General features: G+C 38.2%; 1 protein-coding gene across 2 annotated transcripts in view; it reads left to right on the top strand.

The window, feature by feature from the left end:
- The window catches only part of LOC148879298 (putative ATP-dependent DNA helicase CHR12), a 33,065-nt gene that overhangs the window by 6,281 nt on the left and 11,768 nt on the right, over positions 1-15,016 (top strand). The window contains exons 3-8 of one of the 2 annotated variants that reach the window (XM_088960798.1): positions 6,490-6,554; positions 7,733-7,924; positions 8,878-9,027; positions 12,264-12,671; positions 13,653-13,912; positions 14,024-14,242. In XM_088960798.1, the coding sequence (XP_088816924.1) occupies positions 6,490-6,554; positions 7,733-7,924; positions 8,878-9,027; positions 12,264-12,671; positions 13,653-13,912; positions 14,024-14,242 (1,294 nt within the window). Of the gene's footprint in view, positions 1-6,489; positions 6,555-7,715; positions 7,925-8,877; positions 9,028-12,263; positions 12,672-13,652; positions 13,913-14,023; positions 14,243-15,016 lie in introns of those variants that run through there. The other variant, XM_088960799.1, reaches the window with a different exon arrangement.

Here is a 15,016-nt window from a genome sequence, read left to right as displayed (position 1 = left end):
CAGTAGCAGAGTGCTTGAAGAAAACAGAATGATCAGACTTACTTTTCTTCATACCAAAATTCTCGACTGCCTGACTAAACTTTCCAAACCAAGCGCGAGGACTCTGCTTCAACCCGTATAGAGACTTATGAAGATAGCAAACTTTTCCGTACTCCCCCTGAGCAACAAAGCCAAGCGGTTGCTCCATATAAACTTCCTCCTGAAGATCCCCATGAAGAAAAGCATTCTTGATGTCTAACTGATGAAGGGGCCATTTATAAGTAGTTGCCATAGAAATAAACAACCTGACAAAAGTAAGTTTAGCAACAGGAGAAAAGGTATTAGAATAATCCACTCCATAAGTCTGAGCATATCCTTTAGCAACAAGACAGGTTTTCAATTGGGCAGTGGACCCATCGGGATTGACTTTAACTGTAAACACTCATTTACACCCAATAGCCTTCTTATTTGTAGGTAAATTTACCAAGGTCCAAGTACCATTGTCCTCTCAAGCATTCATCTCCTCAATCATAGCATTACGCCATCCAATGTGAGAAAGGGCTTCTTTAACAGTCTTAGGAACAGAGATAGAATCAAGAGATGCAATAAAAGATCAAGAAGAGAACGACAAATGATTATAAGACACAAATGAAGATACTGAATAAGTACACTTACGCTTACCTTTACGAAGAGCATAGGAAGATCATCATTAGAGACTGGTTCTGATGACGAAGGAATAGGATCAGTTGAGACTGGATCTGCCGACGAAGGAGCTGGTGCAGGACATGGATCCAAAGGGGTTGGTCGCCGAGAATAAACTTGTATTGTAGGTGGCTTAGGTCTGGCAAGAGCAGATTCAATAGGATGTGAAACAGATGATGTGAGAATATAGATTAACAAATCATCATCCTCCCCCTGACTTGAATGAGGAGTAGATGGAAAGAAAAGTGTATCTTCTAGAAAATTAACATCAGCTGACACAAGATATCTGTGAAGAGTAGGACAATAACATCTATATCCTTTTTGAACACGAGAATACCCAAGAAAAACATACTTCAAAGATTTTGGATCTAGTTTGGTAACCTGAGGACGAACATCCTGAACAAAGCATATACACCCAAATACCCTAGGCTCAATAGGAAACAGTGTTTTCTTTGGAAACAGAACATGATAAGGAGTCTTACCCTGAAGGATAGACGAAGACATACGGTTAATCAAAAAACATGTTGTGGAAATTGCATCAGCCCAGAAAGGTTTAGGAACCTTCATTTGAAATAACAAAGCTCTTGCAATTTCAAGAAGGTGTATATTTTTCCGTTTAGCAACCCCATTTTGAGATGGTGTATCTACACAAGAAGTTTGATGAAGAATGCCACAAGTACTCCTTAGCATTATCACTTCTCAATATTTGTACAAAAACATTAATTGAGTTTTAACCTCAGCATAGAAAGCAGAAAAATGAGAAAACACCTCAGAACGATTTTTCATTATACGAGAGTAATCATCAACAAAAGTAACAAAATACTTAAACCCAGTTTTGGACTCAACTGGACACGGACCCCAAACATATGAACGGGCTAACTCAAAAGGAGCACTAGCTCGTTTATTGACTCTAGGACTCGAACTAAGATGATGGTGTTTAGCATATTGACAAGACTCACAATTTAATGACGACAATGTGCTTCAAAAGGGGTTACAACTCCAGAACATGCTATGGATCTTGGAACTTGTGTATCAAGGATGTGGAGACCTCCAGACTCATGTCCCTTACCAATAATCTTCTTCGTCGTAAGATCCTGAAATAAACAATAATCAAGAAAAAATGAGACACAACAATTAAGGGTACGAGTGAGTTTGTTAATAGAAGTTAAATTAAATTAAATGATAACTGAGGTAAACTAATAACAGATGACAAAGGAAGTGATGGTGTTGGACTAATTGTGCCAGACCCAATAACACAAGATGTTGACCCATTTGCTAAAGTAACAGGAGAGGTAGATTTATGTGACTAAAAGGTAGAAAACAAACTTGAATTACCTGTCATATGATCTGTAGCTCCAGAATCAATGACCCATTTTGAAGAGGAGGAAACAAGACATGTATTGGGTTTACCTGACTCGACGATGGCAGTAACAGGAGTAGATTGAGGTTTCAATGATTCTTGGTACTGAGCAAATCTGGCATATATATCATAACAGACTTCTCAGAAGTATCCGTGGTGGATGCAATATGGGCAGACTGAGTTTTCTTATTCTGCAACTTCCTGCAATCCCGCTTCATATGTCTTGGCTTATGATAGTAATGACACACTATTTCTCCTGACTTCTGTCCATGAGTATTAGTGTTCTTGTCATAGTTACTTGACCTGTCATAATTGCTGGATCCTCTACCACTACCACTCCTGTATTGTTGTCTCCCTGATTCAGATGTATTATTGTGGCTGACAAGGGCACTACTAGGCTGAACAGGTGGAGAACTTTTTGTACGAAGGACCCTACTGAAAGCATCTTGTAGAGAAGAGATCTCTGAACTGGAAAGAATCTGAGATTTAGCAGTCTCAAATTCAGAAGGTAGGCCAGCTAAAAAACTCATAACAGCCATCTTTTCTCGTTGAGCTTGTTGAACAGTCACATCAGTACTAAATGGAAGCAACATATTAAGTTCTTCATATGTTTTCTTGAAATCCATGAAATAGCTTGTAAGAGATCTATCGCCTTTGTCCGCCCTGTAAAAGGCTTTGCACACATCATAAATGCGGGAAATATTTCCCTTTCCGGAGTACAAGAACTCTAGATAGTTCATTAATTCCTTAACAAATCCACAGTGAGTGACTAAACCAACCGCCTCACTTTCAATGGAGTTGCGTATCTGCAAGAACAAACGAGCATCCTCCCTCAACCAAGACTTTCTCGAGTCATCATTAGGAGGGTCATCAGTCAAATGGTTATCCATAGCAATACTCAACAAATATAGTTGAACAGTTTTACTCCAATCCAGATAATTAGAGCCATTAAGCTTTTGCTCAGTTATTTTTGACATCACTGGAACAACATCCGACATAACTACTGATTTCTTGTCTGCCATAATCTCAAAATTCAAATAAACAGAATATTTTGAACATCGAAAATCAACGGAGCACACCTGTTGAAAACATCGGAATGGATATGCACGTAACAAAGCACAAACATGTGCTATACAGGACAAGACGACCGAAAATTTTTCCGGCGACATATGCGCCTCCACGCGCCGGCACGTGTGACTGTGGCAAAATCTTCAGGCGACGCGTGAGACACACGCATAGGGCTGCTGACTACTGGACTTTGCAGAACCTCCGATCGGCGGGCGACGCTTCCTCCTGGATGGGCGGTGAGAGTAAAAGAAAAAACTGCTCCAAGGAGGTGACCCGAAACACCCAAAAATTTTCCTCTACCTACTGTTTACTTAGGAAAAAAAACGAAAGGGCAGGCAGAGACTAGATACTCTGATACCATGTAAAACAATAGTAAACAGAGGAAGAAGAAGAATTTGTTATATGTATTCATCAATCTTGTATGTATATTTACAAGTTACAAATTCTATGTTAGGAAAGAAGACTAATTAAATTCCTACAAATCAGTCCTACAATCAAGGTAAATCATATCTTCCTAGTATTTACTACCTATTCTGTAACATCATATCTCCCTAGTATTTACTTCCTATTCTGTAACAAATTTCAAGATGCCCAAATCTTTTGCTATGTGGATGCCAATGAGATTAGCCATTAACTCTGCCTAAGTAGGGTCTACAATTCCAGTCGGACCACTAAAAGCCCAACAAATGTTATCAGAACTTCTAACCACTCCTCCAATTCCAGTTTTACCCAGGTTTCCTACGGCACTTCCATCAATGCTTAGAGTCAGTCAGCACCCCATCCACTCTAGGGCTTAAGCCTTGTGGGGTGGCCAAAGGACTTGGGGAGGAGAATAAGAAATTGACCACATTCCTGTGAAGGTTGCTTATAGATATTCCTTTAAAGAACTCTGAACTGGCGATCCACAGAAAGTGGATCTGTGAGACCATGTTCCTTGATAGTTGTTTCTCAACCAGCCCACGACCACTTTAGAATCTCCCTCCACAACAATGTTTCGATATTGAAGAGTTTTTCCCAGATTTAGGCCATTATAATAAGACTTCCTTCTCAAGTTTTTACTTCTAAGTTTAAATTTCCAATGGCTTCATTGGTAGAGTATTTAATTTGCCAATGCCTACAACAAAGAAAGTATCTTGGAAGATTATTTAACTTATCCAGGATCACACCTTATGGTGTTTCTCTTTGATATAAGTCAAATTGTAAATTCATATTTTTTCATCTTATGTCTACAAATTAAGAAAATAATGTAAACTAAAGGACAATTGGCCAGCAATATAAATGATACACATGGAGATCATGTAGGAAAAGGAAGCTATCTTTTAATGTGCTTCTACAAATAAAGGAGGTTTCTTATGCTATAATGCTTGATCAAATGATCCCAACTGCTTAAGCTATTGGGTCAATTATTGGAGAAGCTACAATGAGTTTTACAGAAAAAGGTTCTGATGGAGCGCAATCCGGTCGGTCCTAGCTGTCAACGATCTTGCCTCTGAATAGAGCAAAAGGTGCCTGAAACAGGGGAGAAAGCGAGTAGTCTCCGGGGAGGAACCCGGTGAGAGTGCTCCGAAGCTCTAGTTAGTATTCTCTCAAAGGCAAGATAAGAAACCAGATGGCGCAAAGTTATCACGTACCTTCCTTCTTAGGGGAAGAGGGCCTTTTATAACCACTTTGCGCACTCACTCCCAAGCTCCTGTCAGGTCGGGTATCATTACCTCTGCACTTCTGCCAGTTCGGGTGTCATCACCTCTGTGGGGCAGACAACCGCCACTGCTCTCTTTGTCGGAGCTGTCTCTTTGACTGGAGGTGGCGGTGGCAGGTGGCCGTTGAAGTGCGGCTGTCAAGCGTCAGATCCTAAGTCAGTCAGGTGCGCCGCCTCAGGATACGGACTCCTTTGGTGTCAGGTACAGTTGTTCAGTTTGGTGGCCTGGAGACAAAGTGTTGGAGTGGTGTGCGAGGTGAAGTCTTGAGTTCGGATAGAAGTGTGGCCCGAGCTGCCCTGGGGTGGGCCAGTTCGGGTTGTTGCCCTCTGTGCTCCTCGTAAGGCTCGGGGTCAAAGGGAGAGTCTGGGCTCCTTTTGGGGAGCTCGGACCGTTGGTTCCTCCTCTCGGAGCTCGCGCCTTGAGCGTACTGCCGTGCCGAGCTGTTGCTTCTGCCAGGTCACCCTCGGTTTCTTCCACGTGTTGGGTGGTCAAGAGGTCGGGCCAAATCTTCCTTCATCAGGTTCCAAGTGGAAACTTAATCTCATTGTTTAGAAAACTGGACCAGACTGGCCAGTTAAACCGGTTAAACTGTGACCCAGCCCTTTGGCCAGTTCGCTCATACATTGGAAACCGTAATTCATGAAAAGCCGACCAAAACCGGCTGACTGGCTGGTTTAACCGGAAAACCGGTGAACTGGTCCTGGTATTATGAAACTGTCTGGGTCATAAGATGAATAGAAACTTCAAAATGTTATCAACATGACTTCAACCCAAGACCTCTTGTTACTATAATCTATCTCTTTGTTTGCATTTACTTGTGCCTCTTGAATGTATTTATTGCTTTAATATACACGTACTTTGAAGAAAATGTGGGTTAAGAGACTTGAATCCTGGTCATTTATTTTACAAACTTAAAAACAAGCCATTTATTTACCGCATGCAAGTGTAAAAATATTTGTGAAATATATTATATAGTATTTATATGACCTGTAAATATATATATGTATATGCCACGCCATCATGGTTCAACCTCTGGTTTTGACCACAGTTGAACCTCTGACCCGTGAACCTCTCCCTTTTCCAGTTCTATGTCTAGTCCAGTTCTCTAAACATTGCTTAATCTCATCAGTTTGGACTGATTATTACCAAGCAGATCTGAGTTGGATCCAGAATTGGTTGGCCCCAACCTATATTGGCGGTATCTGTACTGCAATACTGCATTAGCACTCTTATGGTTTAACATTGCTAATGAATGAGTATTCTAGATGTTATGAAATATATTATAATTTCTGCACTGGTGTTGATGTATATAGCTTGACAGAATAGCATATTTTGGTGTACTCTCAAGCTTCATTTTATTTCTCTGGCTGGGATTTCTACAGGATATTTTCCATGCATTAATTTCATTTAAGAAGGAATAAACTATTTATATTCCATAGTTATCTTCCTTTTCTGTTCAATTTATAAGTCTCTCTTCTCTTGCAACTTCTGGTGCATTTGTATGCCTAATTGGTAATAGAAATAAGAGAACTTCTATGCCTGATGTGCACAACAGGTTTTCTTTTATTCTGTTAATGGAAATGGTTAGCTATGTATCTCTACAAACAAAATTTTGTTATGTTTCCAGCTAATTTAGGTGTTCTTTATCAAATCTGACTTTACACATCATAATGAACCCAGAGTTGCCTTCAAGTAGAGGCGAGGACCTGCAAATGAAGTGCTTGCTTGAACTTTATGGCCTAAAGGTAATTTTATAGTTGGAAGTGCTATGATTGCTGAATCATGCTTGCACATAAAAAGGATATGTTTACTTTCATATAAAGCTAAATTATCCTTGATCATGCAACCAATATATAAGAAATATGCTTGCTGATAAAAGTTTTTACTTTGAGTCACTAGATTAAATACTGCTTGTGGAGGCCATGTAACTGATTTGTATTATTAGGAAGCATAGTTTACGCTTTACAGCTACCAAAAAGCAGATGGACAAGTTTCTTTCCCCCTTTTTAAATTGCAATACCGTGTATCCTGGATCTTCTGTTGCCTTCATCATTGTTTCATTAATTTTGAAAACAAATGGCTGGAAGGTGGTGGTATATTTGCAATAGAATCTTGGTTTAAAATGTCCTTAAATTTCCTATATTTCTATTTCCATGGGTGGTGATGCGAAATTTTACTGGAATTGGCATATTCCCCAGTGAACACTACCAGCATTATGTGGAGCACACAAGATAATTTCCAGAACATATTTCCATTTCCATGGGTAGTGATACGAAATTTTACCAGAATTGACATATTCCCTAGTGAACACTACTAGCACTATATGAAACACAAGATAGTATTATAAGTTGGTGACAATATTGTAGATATGTAGAGTTGCAATGTTATTGCCCGCCTAACTTGCATTATTACCACTTTGATCCATCTCAATATTCATTTCAAACATGAAATTAAATATTAGTTTTGTTTGTGTAATAGATTATTTGTGTGATCTACTTCAACTCATTATTATCATGTGGTTTTGAATTTTTAAGTTTACTAGACAACTTCAAAACATATTCTTTTGTCTATAATCTTAGTTTCTTATCTTTGTTTAATGATTAGAACAAGATAATAATTTAAAAAGGTGTGTCTATGCTTCTTTTATCATTTTGTAAAATATCATTCTATATTTTTGCATATTTTGCAATGTTTCCGCCATGTCTATAATTTTTACAATATTTCCATACGGTATTTTCCGACATGTTTCCTATATTTGGATGACCGACATTTTAAACCTTGAATGGATACACCTGTACTTTTAAAATCTTAGAAACATTTTCCTTAGATATTTTTGGATCTCCTATAACTTATTTATTCTGAATTGGAATGGAGGGATGACATGGTGTTCTGTCCTTGTGGGCAAGGATTCTTTTTCTACCAGCTAGCAGATTTGCAAAGTAAGGTTCGGACTGAAGTGAGTTCAGAGTACTGGCTGCGTGAAAAATGTGCATATCCTGGCAAACAGCTATTTGACTGGGGAATGATGCGATTACGCCGTCCATTTATGTATGGTGTGGGAGATGCCTTTGCCATGGAAGCTGATGAGCGGCTAAGGAAGAAACGGGATGCAGAGGTGATCTAGTACCATATATGTTACTTTACCCTTTTCCTCAAAAAAAGTACTATATATGTTACTTATGTTTACTAGATTCCCTTTTCTTTCTTTTTCTTCTCTTTTTTCTTTGGGTGGGGGTGGGGTGGGGGGGGGGGAGGATCTGTAAACCTGGCTGCTAATGGAAGTTGGCACCTGATTTTATGTGTCCCAACTAGGCATTCTGCAAAATTTTGATTTGCTTAGATGACTGTAAGTTCAAAGTATCTGAGTTATCATTTTCCTATGGATAATTACAAGAAAATTGCAATCTTATGAAGTCAATATTTCCATGGGATGACTTACAGAAAGGAAGTTTGGTCCCCACCGGCTCTATAGGTAACCCGGGCCTATCTGGTATAGGAGGTGTTTTCAGAGATAATGAAGGCAAGATAATGGCTCTGTATTCAGGTCCAGTAGGAATTGGAGATTTCTTAAGAGCGGAAAATATTGGTACTACATCAAGGTGTAAAACTGGCCAAACAATTGGGGTTACAGCAGATTGAGATAGAGGGGGACTCCAAATTGGTAATTGGGTGGTTGCAATCAGGGCAGCTGGGAATTTGGCAGTATAGACAGCTGATAAGGGAAATACTTAGCATAACAAGGGAGGTGGGTGTTTGTTTCAAGTGGGAAGGAGATCAGCAAATGGTTTTGCTGATGCCCTAGAAAAACAAGGGACTGTAAGGGAGAGTCTTTATTGGGCAGTGCTGTAATGTTTGATGTTTTTAGGATCAACCTTTTCTGACTTCTGTATTTCAGTTTAATTTATCTCTAATGAAAGTTTCATTTCTGATAAAAAAAAAAAAAAGTGTGGCTGCAAGGTTCATAGATAGGATTTGTAGATTTCATCCGAGTCCAGATACTATTATTACATTTTCATCTCATTTTCCTAGTATCATATTCAATCCTGCTGTTGTAAACTCTTGCTACAGAGACTATCAAGGTTAGAAGAGGAGGAGAAGAACCGTATGGAGACCAGAAAAAGGAAATTTTTTGCAGAAGTTCTTAATACAGCTCGTGAATTCCAAATGCAAGCACAAGCTGCCCTGAAACGCCGGAAACAAAGGAATGATGGGGTCCAGGTAAGCCCTTTATATCCTTTTCTTAATTACTTGTTTTATGTTCCATGTCAAATTATACTCTTGTACATCTTATCTTTCTCTGATTAGTTTCTTATACATCTTGTCTTCCTAAGCCTTCAATTCATATTTTGATCCAATCCAAGAATTAAGGCGGTTTGGTTGGTCATGTAGGGTGAAATCAAGTTAAAAGTACAGATAGCAGCAATTGAATTGATGTGTCTTTATATGTGTTAATCACTAAGCCTCACATTTCAATTATCTATTCTTGATAAGTAAAATTAGAATAGAATGTATGCTATGTAATTTCATCAATAACAATGGGATCAAAGTTCTCTCTGGATTGGAGATGAGGAGACACCTCAGTGTAAATTCTTTCCTTACCTTGGTTTGATAACCCATAATGGGGGGGGTGGGGGGATTTAGGAGGACATCATCTGAATTAGAGCAGGTGGACACTGGAAAAATGGAGATTTAATCTAGATTGTTGTATGACCGAAGAATATTAATCAGACTAAAAGGAAAATTTTATAAAATAGCTATAAGGCCAAAAATATTGCATGGAGAAGAGTTTTGTGCAGTTAAGAAACAACATGTTGAAAAATTCATGGTCATGAATAAAATTGTTTCATGGTCTGGGTGTACTTTGGAAAGTAGGGAGTTAAGAATTTTTAGCTCCCTCCCTTGTAATTCTGAATTTCTCAGTCATGAATAAAATTCATTGTTATTGATAAAAAAAAAAACATGTTGAAAAATGTAAGTGTGACAAATGCAAATATTGAGATAGATGAGTGAGAAAAAGAATAAAGAATAGGATTAGGAAAGTATATCCATGGGAGTAAAGGAGTTGTTCCAATAGGTGATAAAGTGTGCCATAAAAAAAGGTGATAAAGTGAAAAAGTAGCCTAAGATGGTTTGGGCATGTGCTTAGAAGAGCACCTACTGCACCAGTAAAAAGAAATGATATACTCCAAAACCAAGTTGAAGGGTCTGGAAAAGTTTAGGGTAGGCCATAAAAGAAGAATTCTACTCTTATCATCCTAATTCATTCTTTTGTTAAAAAAATGTTTCATGAGGCTTAACCCCCGTGCATCTAGAGGTTGTAGCACCTCCATTACACCTTTGTCTTAAACTTCTCATTAATTCTCTTATGAGGTTAGTATACTTAATTAGGCTCATAGGCTGGGATGGGATTAGGTTGGGTTAGGTTCTGAGGCTTCAACTTAAACCCACATTGACTGTAGGACATTTAGGGATCTCCTGGCCTATCCCAAGCTCAAGGCCTGGAAGTGTCAACCCAATCAAACTCTTGGTCATGTTGGATCAAGACAGTTTAGGTTGTATAGGGCAAGCTATGGACCTAATGAGTTTATATTCAATATTGGAGGCTTTTATTATTGTTGTGTTCATAGCATGTTATTCCGTTTGTGGTTTATGGTTAATCTTGTGCCTGAAGATACTAATTTCATCAGTGTTCCCATGAAATATTTTTTTCCTTAATTTTTTATTTTTTTTCTATTTTGAAAACTCCGGTGTTTATAAACCTAATTTGTCTTTTTTTTAACTTATATTAAAGCTGTAAACAGGTTGGGTTTTAATTAATTGTACTAGATCAAAATTCTATTCCAACAGGGGTACAACTTGGGGGGGCGCAACCTGAGCCCAAGCTTACCTGACCCAAAATTTTACATGGCCTGGGCTTGGATTTCTGGTCCCAGAGATGGGTATGGCCTCAAAACATCATTATTGGGCCTATCCCTTGGGTAGCCCGGGCCTGGCTTGATCCTAGGTTAACCTTGACCCAATTTGAGTCCAGTCCATCCATCCATCCATCCATACATGCATGCATACATATATGTATGCATTCAATACCTTGGACCCAATAGGCCCGCCTGATCAACTTGAGCCCAGCCCAAGTCTATCAAGTTTTAGTTCAGGCTAGGCCTGGGTTGGGTAGATTGGGCTTAACCTCAAGCTTGGGCCTTGTGCCCAAAAGTTAAGGTTGGGCTTGGGTTGACCTTAAACCTGGCCTAGCCCACCCAAGTTGCGCCTCTATATTCCCTTATATATTTAGTAAATCTGGATTGAGATTGGATTCAGATCAGATTTGGATAATTTAAATGCCCTTTGTAAAATCAAGGAAAATAACTTCCATAAGAATGGTATCTACCATTGTTTTAAAAACCGGAGCGGACCAGACAATTGAACCGTTTGACCCAGGAACCGGTCATGTTTCTGGGTCTGCTTTTAGATTGGACCACTTGTCTGAGAAAAAAAACTGTTGAATTGGACAGAGAACCGCTGACCTGGATGGTCGAACAGCTAAATTGTTCGACCCGGGCAACAGTTTGCAGTTTAATAAAAAATTATTTAATTTTTTTAAAAGAAAAAAAGGAGATTGAGAGATGGGAGAGGGACTGAGACACAATCTCAGATTTGATACCATTGAAAGAGAGAGAGAGAGAGAGAGAGAGAGAGAGAAATGAGATCTGAGATCAGAGAAAGAGGTTGCTGTCACCGTCATCATCACCGGAAAGCATCGCATCCTTCTTTCTTTCTTTCCTTCCTTCCTCTCCTTTTTTATGTCTTTCCTTTCATTCTTGTTTTCTCAGCTGACAGCCACCTAGCTCTAGCTCTCTCTTTTCTCATAAAAGAAAAGAGATAGAACCCTAATATTCCAAAATTCCAATCTAAGGGTCAAATCGCTCGAACTGTTCAACCCGGATGGTCAAACCACTGACCTGGAAACCGGTGATCAAAGTGGTTCTGTTTCTGGGTCGGTTTTTAAAACCTTGGTATCTACATCCTTTAAGTTAAATAAGTAATATGATAATACTCAAAACCAACTTTTTATTCTTATATACTTTCTGAGCAGATCATAATTCAGTCAGATCAGGATGGATCAGAATGTGGTCCTGTTATAAATGATACATCTTTTTGTTCCAGTCACTGTTTGATTAACTTTTTCACAAACAACCTGACATGGAAAATACTAGTATTTCATGTTAATGAGGGATTATCTTGTTGACTTGTTTTTCTCTGTTGAAAGGATATTGGCATAGTTTGGAATGTTCTAGAGATTCCCTTGCAAAGAAATTCATGAACATTATAGTTTTCACCAGCCTTGAATGGCATGTGATATTTGTCAGTTTCGTTAAAATCAAATGAACAGAATGGAGGATAGTTTTTATTGGTATCCTGTGAAAACATTCATTTTTGGTCCTCTCATATGTTAACAGGCTTGGCATGGAAGGCAAAGGCAGCGTGCTACACGAGCAGAGAAATTGAGATTCCAAGCACTGAAAGCTGATGATCAAGAAGCATACATGAGGATGGTTGAGGAGAGTAAGAATGAACGGTTAACAATGCTTCTTGGAAAAACCAATGAGCTTCTTGTGTGCCTAGGAGCTGCAGTTCAAAGGCAAAAGGATGCAGAACATTTTGATGGAATTGAACCTTTGAAAGGCTCTGAAGATGATGATGATGCTTCTCAGTTGTCTACTTCTAAAAGTGAGACCCCTAGGGATTTGCTCCCTGATGAAGATGTGGACTTGATTGATTTAGATTCTGATCGTCGCGGGAAGACAGGTGATTTACTTGAAGGTCAACGGCAATACAATTCTGTTGTTCATTCAATTCAGGAAAAGGTAAAGAACAAAGCCTCAATCATCTGCTTCCCTTGTTCTATTCCAAAGATGTAATCTTTTTTTTTTATGCCTGGTTATCTTTACCTTTTGTGCAGATAATGCCTAATATGCATCTTAACAAGTGGTGTATTGTTAGAACTAAACATACAATCTGAATAAAAAATCCATGCATTAATTGTTCAATATGATTAGAGTACTTAATCAGCTCTAAATTTGGTCATCTTTTTGTTTAGAAGAATTATCTCTGCCTATTGGGTAGATCATATAATCAGCATTGTGAGCATTCTCAGTAAGGGTATTGGGAATTTGACAGTTGACATATTATTTAGTCCAAGATATCGTTAATTCAATTTCTTGTCATATTGAGGATTTTCTCTCACATGTCAGAGACATTTTCAGCATAGAGGATGTAGAAGGTTTGTATCAGTATCATTGAGGCTTCTAATTCTGTTATGGCTTGCATATCTGCATGTACTCTAATTCACTGGGAGATTGTCCTGTTTAAGTTTCACCATTCATAAATATAAAGACCAGTTTTGAAGGTGTGGGAATAATCCTCTCCAAAGCACTAAAAAAGGGCTGTAGCAGCCACATGAACAATGAGTGCCAATTGACTTACCTAATTTTAAATGGTAAAAGGTAAGAAGAGCAGAAGATAATAAAAACAAAGAAAACATAGTGTTACTTGGAGATTGGATAGCTATTTTTCCTTTCTCCAAGCATTGACCACTGGCATTTAAAATCCTCGAAATTGTGAAAATGTAAAAATATTATCTGTTAATGATCTATGATTTCCTATTTCCATTTAGGTCCAGTACAACCATATAATCTGATTGATTAGCAAGAAAAACCGAAGTGCATGTTGGAGTATTTAATAAAATTGTGAAGAGGACTATAAATTCCTGACTGTAATTAGTATCTAATGTTTATTTTATTTGTACCAGGAGTAATGTATCTGACTAGCTTTTGAACTCTAATCAGGTCACTGAGCAGCCATCTATACTTCAAGGTGGAGAACTAAGACCGTACCAGTTGGAAGGTCTTCAGTGGATGCTATCTTTGTTCAACAACAATCTGAACGGCATTTTAGCTGATGAGATGGGGCTAGGGAAGACAATTCAAACTATTTCATTGATTGCATATCTCATGGAGCACAAGGGTGTTACTGGGCCCCACTTGATTATTGCTCCAAAAGCTGTATTGCCAAATTGGGTTAATGAATTTTCAACATGGGCCCCTAGGTTTTCTTTTATAACCTGCTTAAGCTTGTTCTTTCTTTTTGCTTTTATTATTTTTAATGACTACTTTGCTATCTTCCTATTGACTTTTCACTGGCCTTGCATTTGATTCAGTATTGTGGCCATTCTATATGATGGCCGTCTAGACGAACGGAAGCTTTTGCGGGAAGAGTATTCAGGAGAGGGAAAGTTCAATGTAATGATCACCCATTATGATCTTATCATGCGGGACAAAGCATTCCTGAAGAAAATTCACTGGCACTACATGATTGTTGATGAAGGACATCGATTGAAAAATCACGAATGTGCTCTTGCACGAACACTTGTGACAGGGTATGCCATATGCAAAATCTGAAGGTGTTTCTTATTTATTTCTTTCCTGGCATGTTTTATTGTCTGCCAGGTCATGTTTCCCTTGTTACTCTTCATAGGTTTTTCCTATGGTTTCTATCCCAGAATTTGCAGTACTTTATTATGTTATCATGCATTGTCTCTGTGAAGGTCTTTTACTTAATGTCTTTCTTCTGTTATATTGATTGATAAACTGATATTCGGAGTACTCTAACTTAACTTATCATACTATTTTGTTTCAATGATCCATTCATTATTGATTACCTTGTTCCAAAGAATCCTTTTGCTGACCATTGCTTTTGGTGGTTCAGAAACCCACTTAGATCCTCAGATCACAGATTTGACCAATTATGCCCTTGTGAAATATTGGTTTGCCTAGTAACTTTTTTAGTTAGTTAGGTTTAATAATTTACCATTGGGCAATTCAAGTACAAGAATAAGACATTGTCAACAAGTTCATTTTGAAGAACCACCTTTCTTAATCATCGCTCTGTGCTGGCTCAGAAATCTAGTCAGATGTCAGATCATAAGTTTGACCAAGCTATGGCATTGTTAAATATCCTAGTCACCGTTTTCTTTCTTTGAGGTTCTATGATTTGTTATTTGGTGATTCACCTCTAAAAAAAGACTGAAATACAAAGACAAGGTAACTAAAGCATCATAATTACTACAGGTTGTCTTAACTTTAAATTGTAAATAAAAATAGCAAATATAAAATAAATACTTCTCAGATCATAAGATTGACCAAGCTATGTT

This window comes from Nelumbo lutea, chromosome 1, assembly GCF_056320005.1.
Source record: "Nelumbo lutea isolate HS-2025 chromosome 1, American lotus-T2T, whole genome shotgun sequence".
NCBI lineage: Eukaryota > Viridiplantae > Streptophyta > Magnoliopsida > Proteales > Nelumbonaceae > Nelumbo > Nelumbo lutea.
Note: the sequence above shows the minus strand (reverse complement) of the source record. Positions and strands in the feature narration are given on the sequence as shown.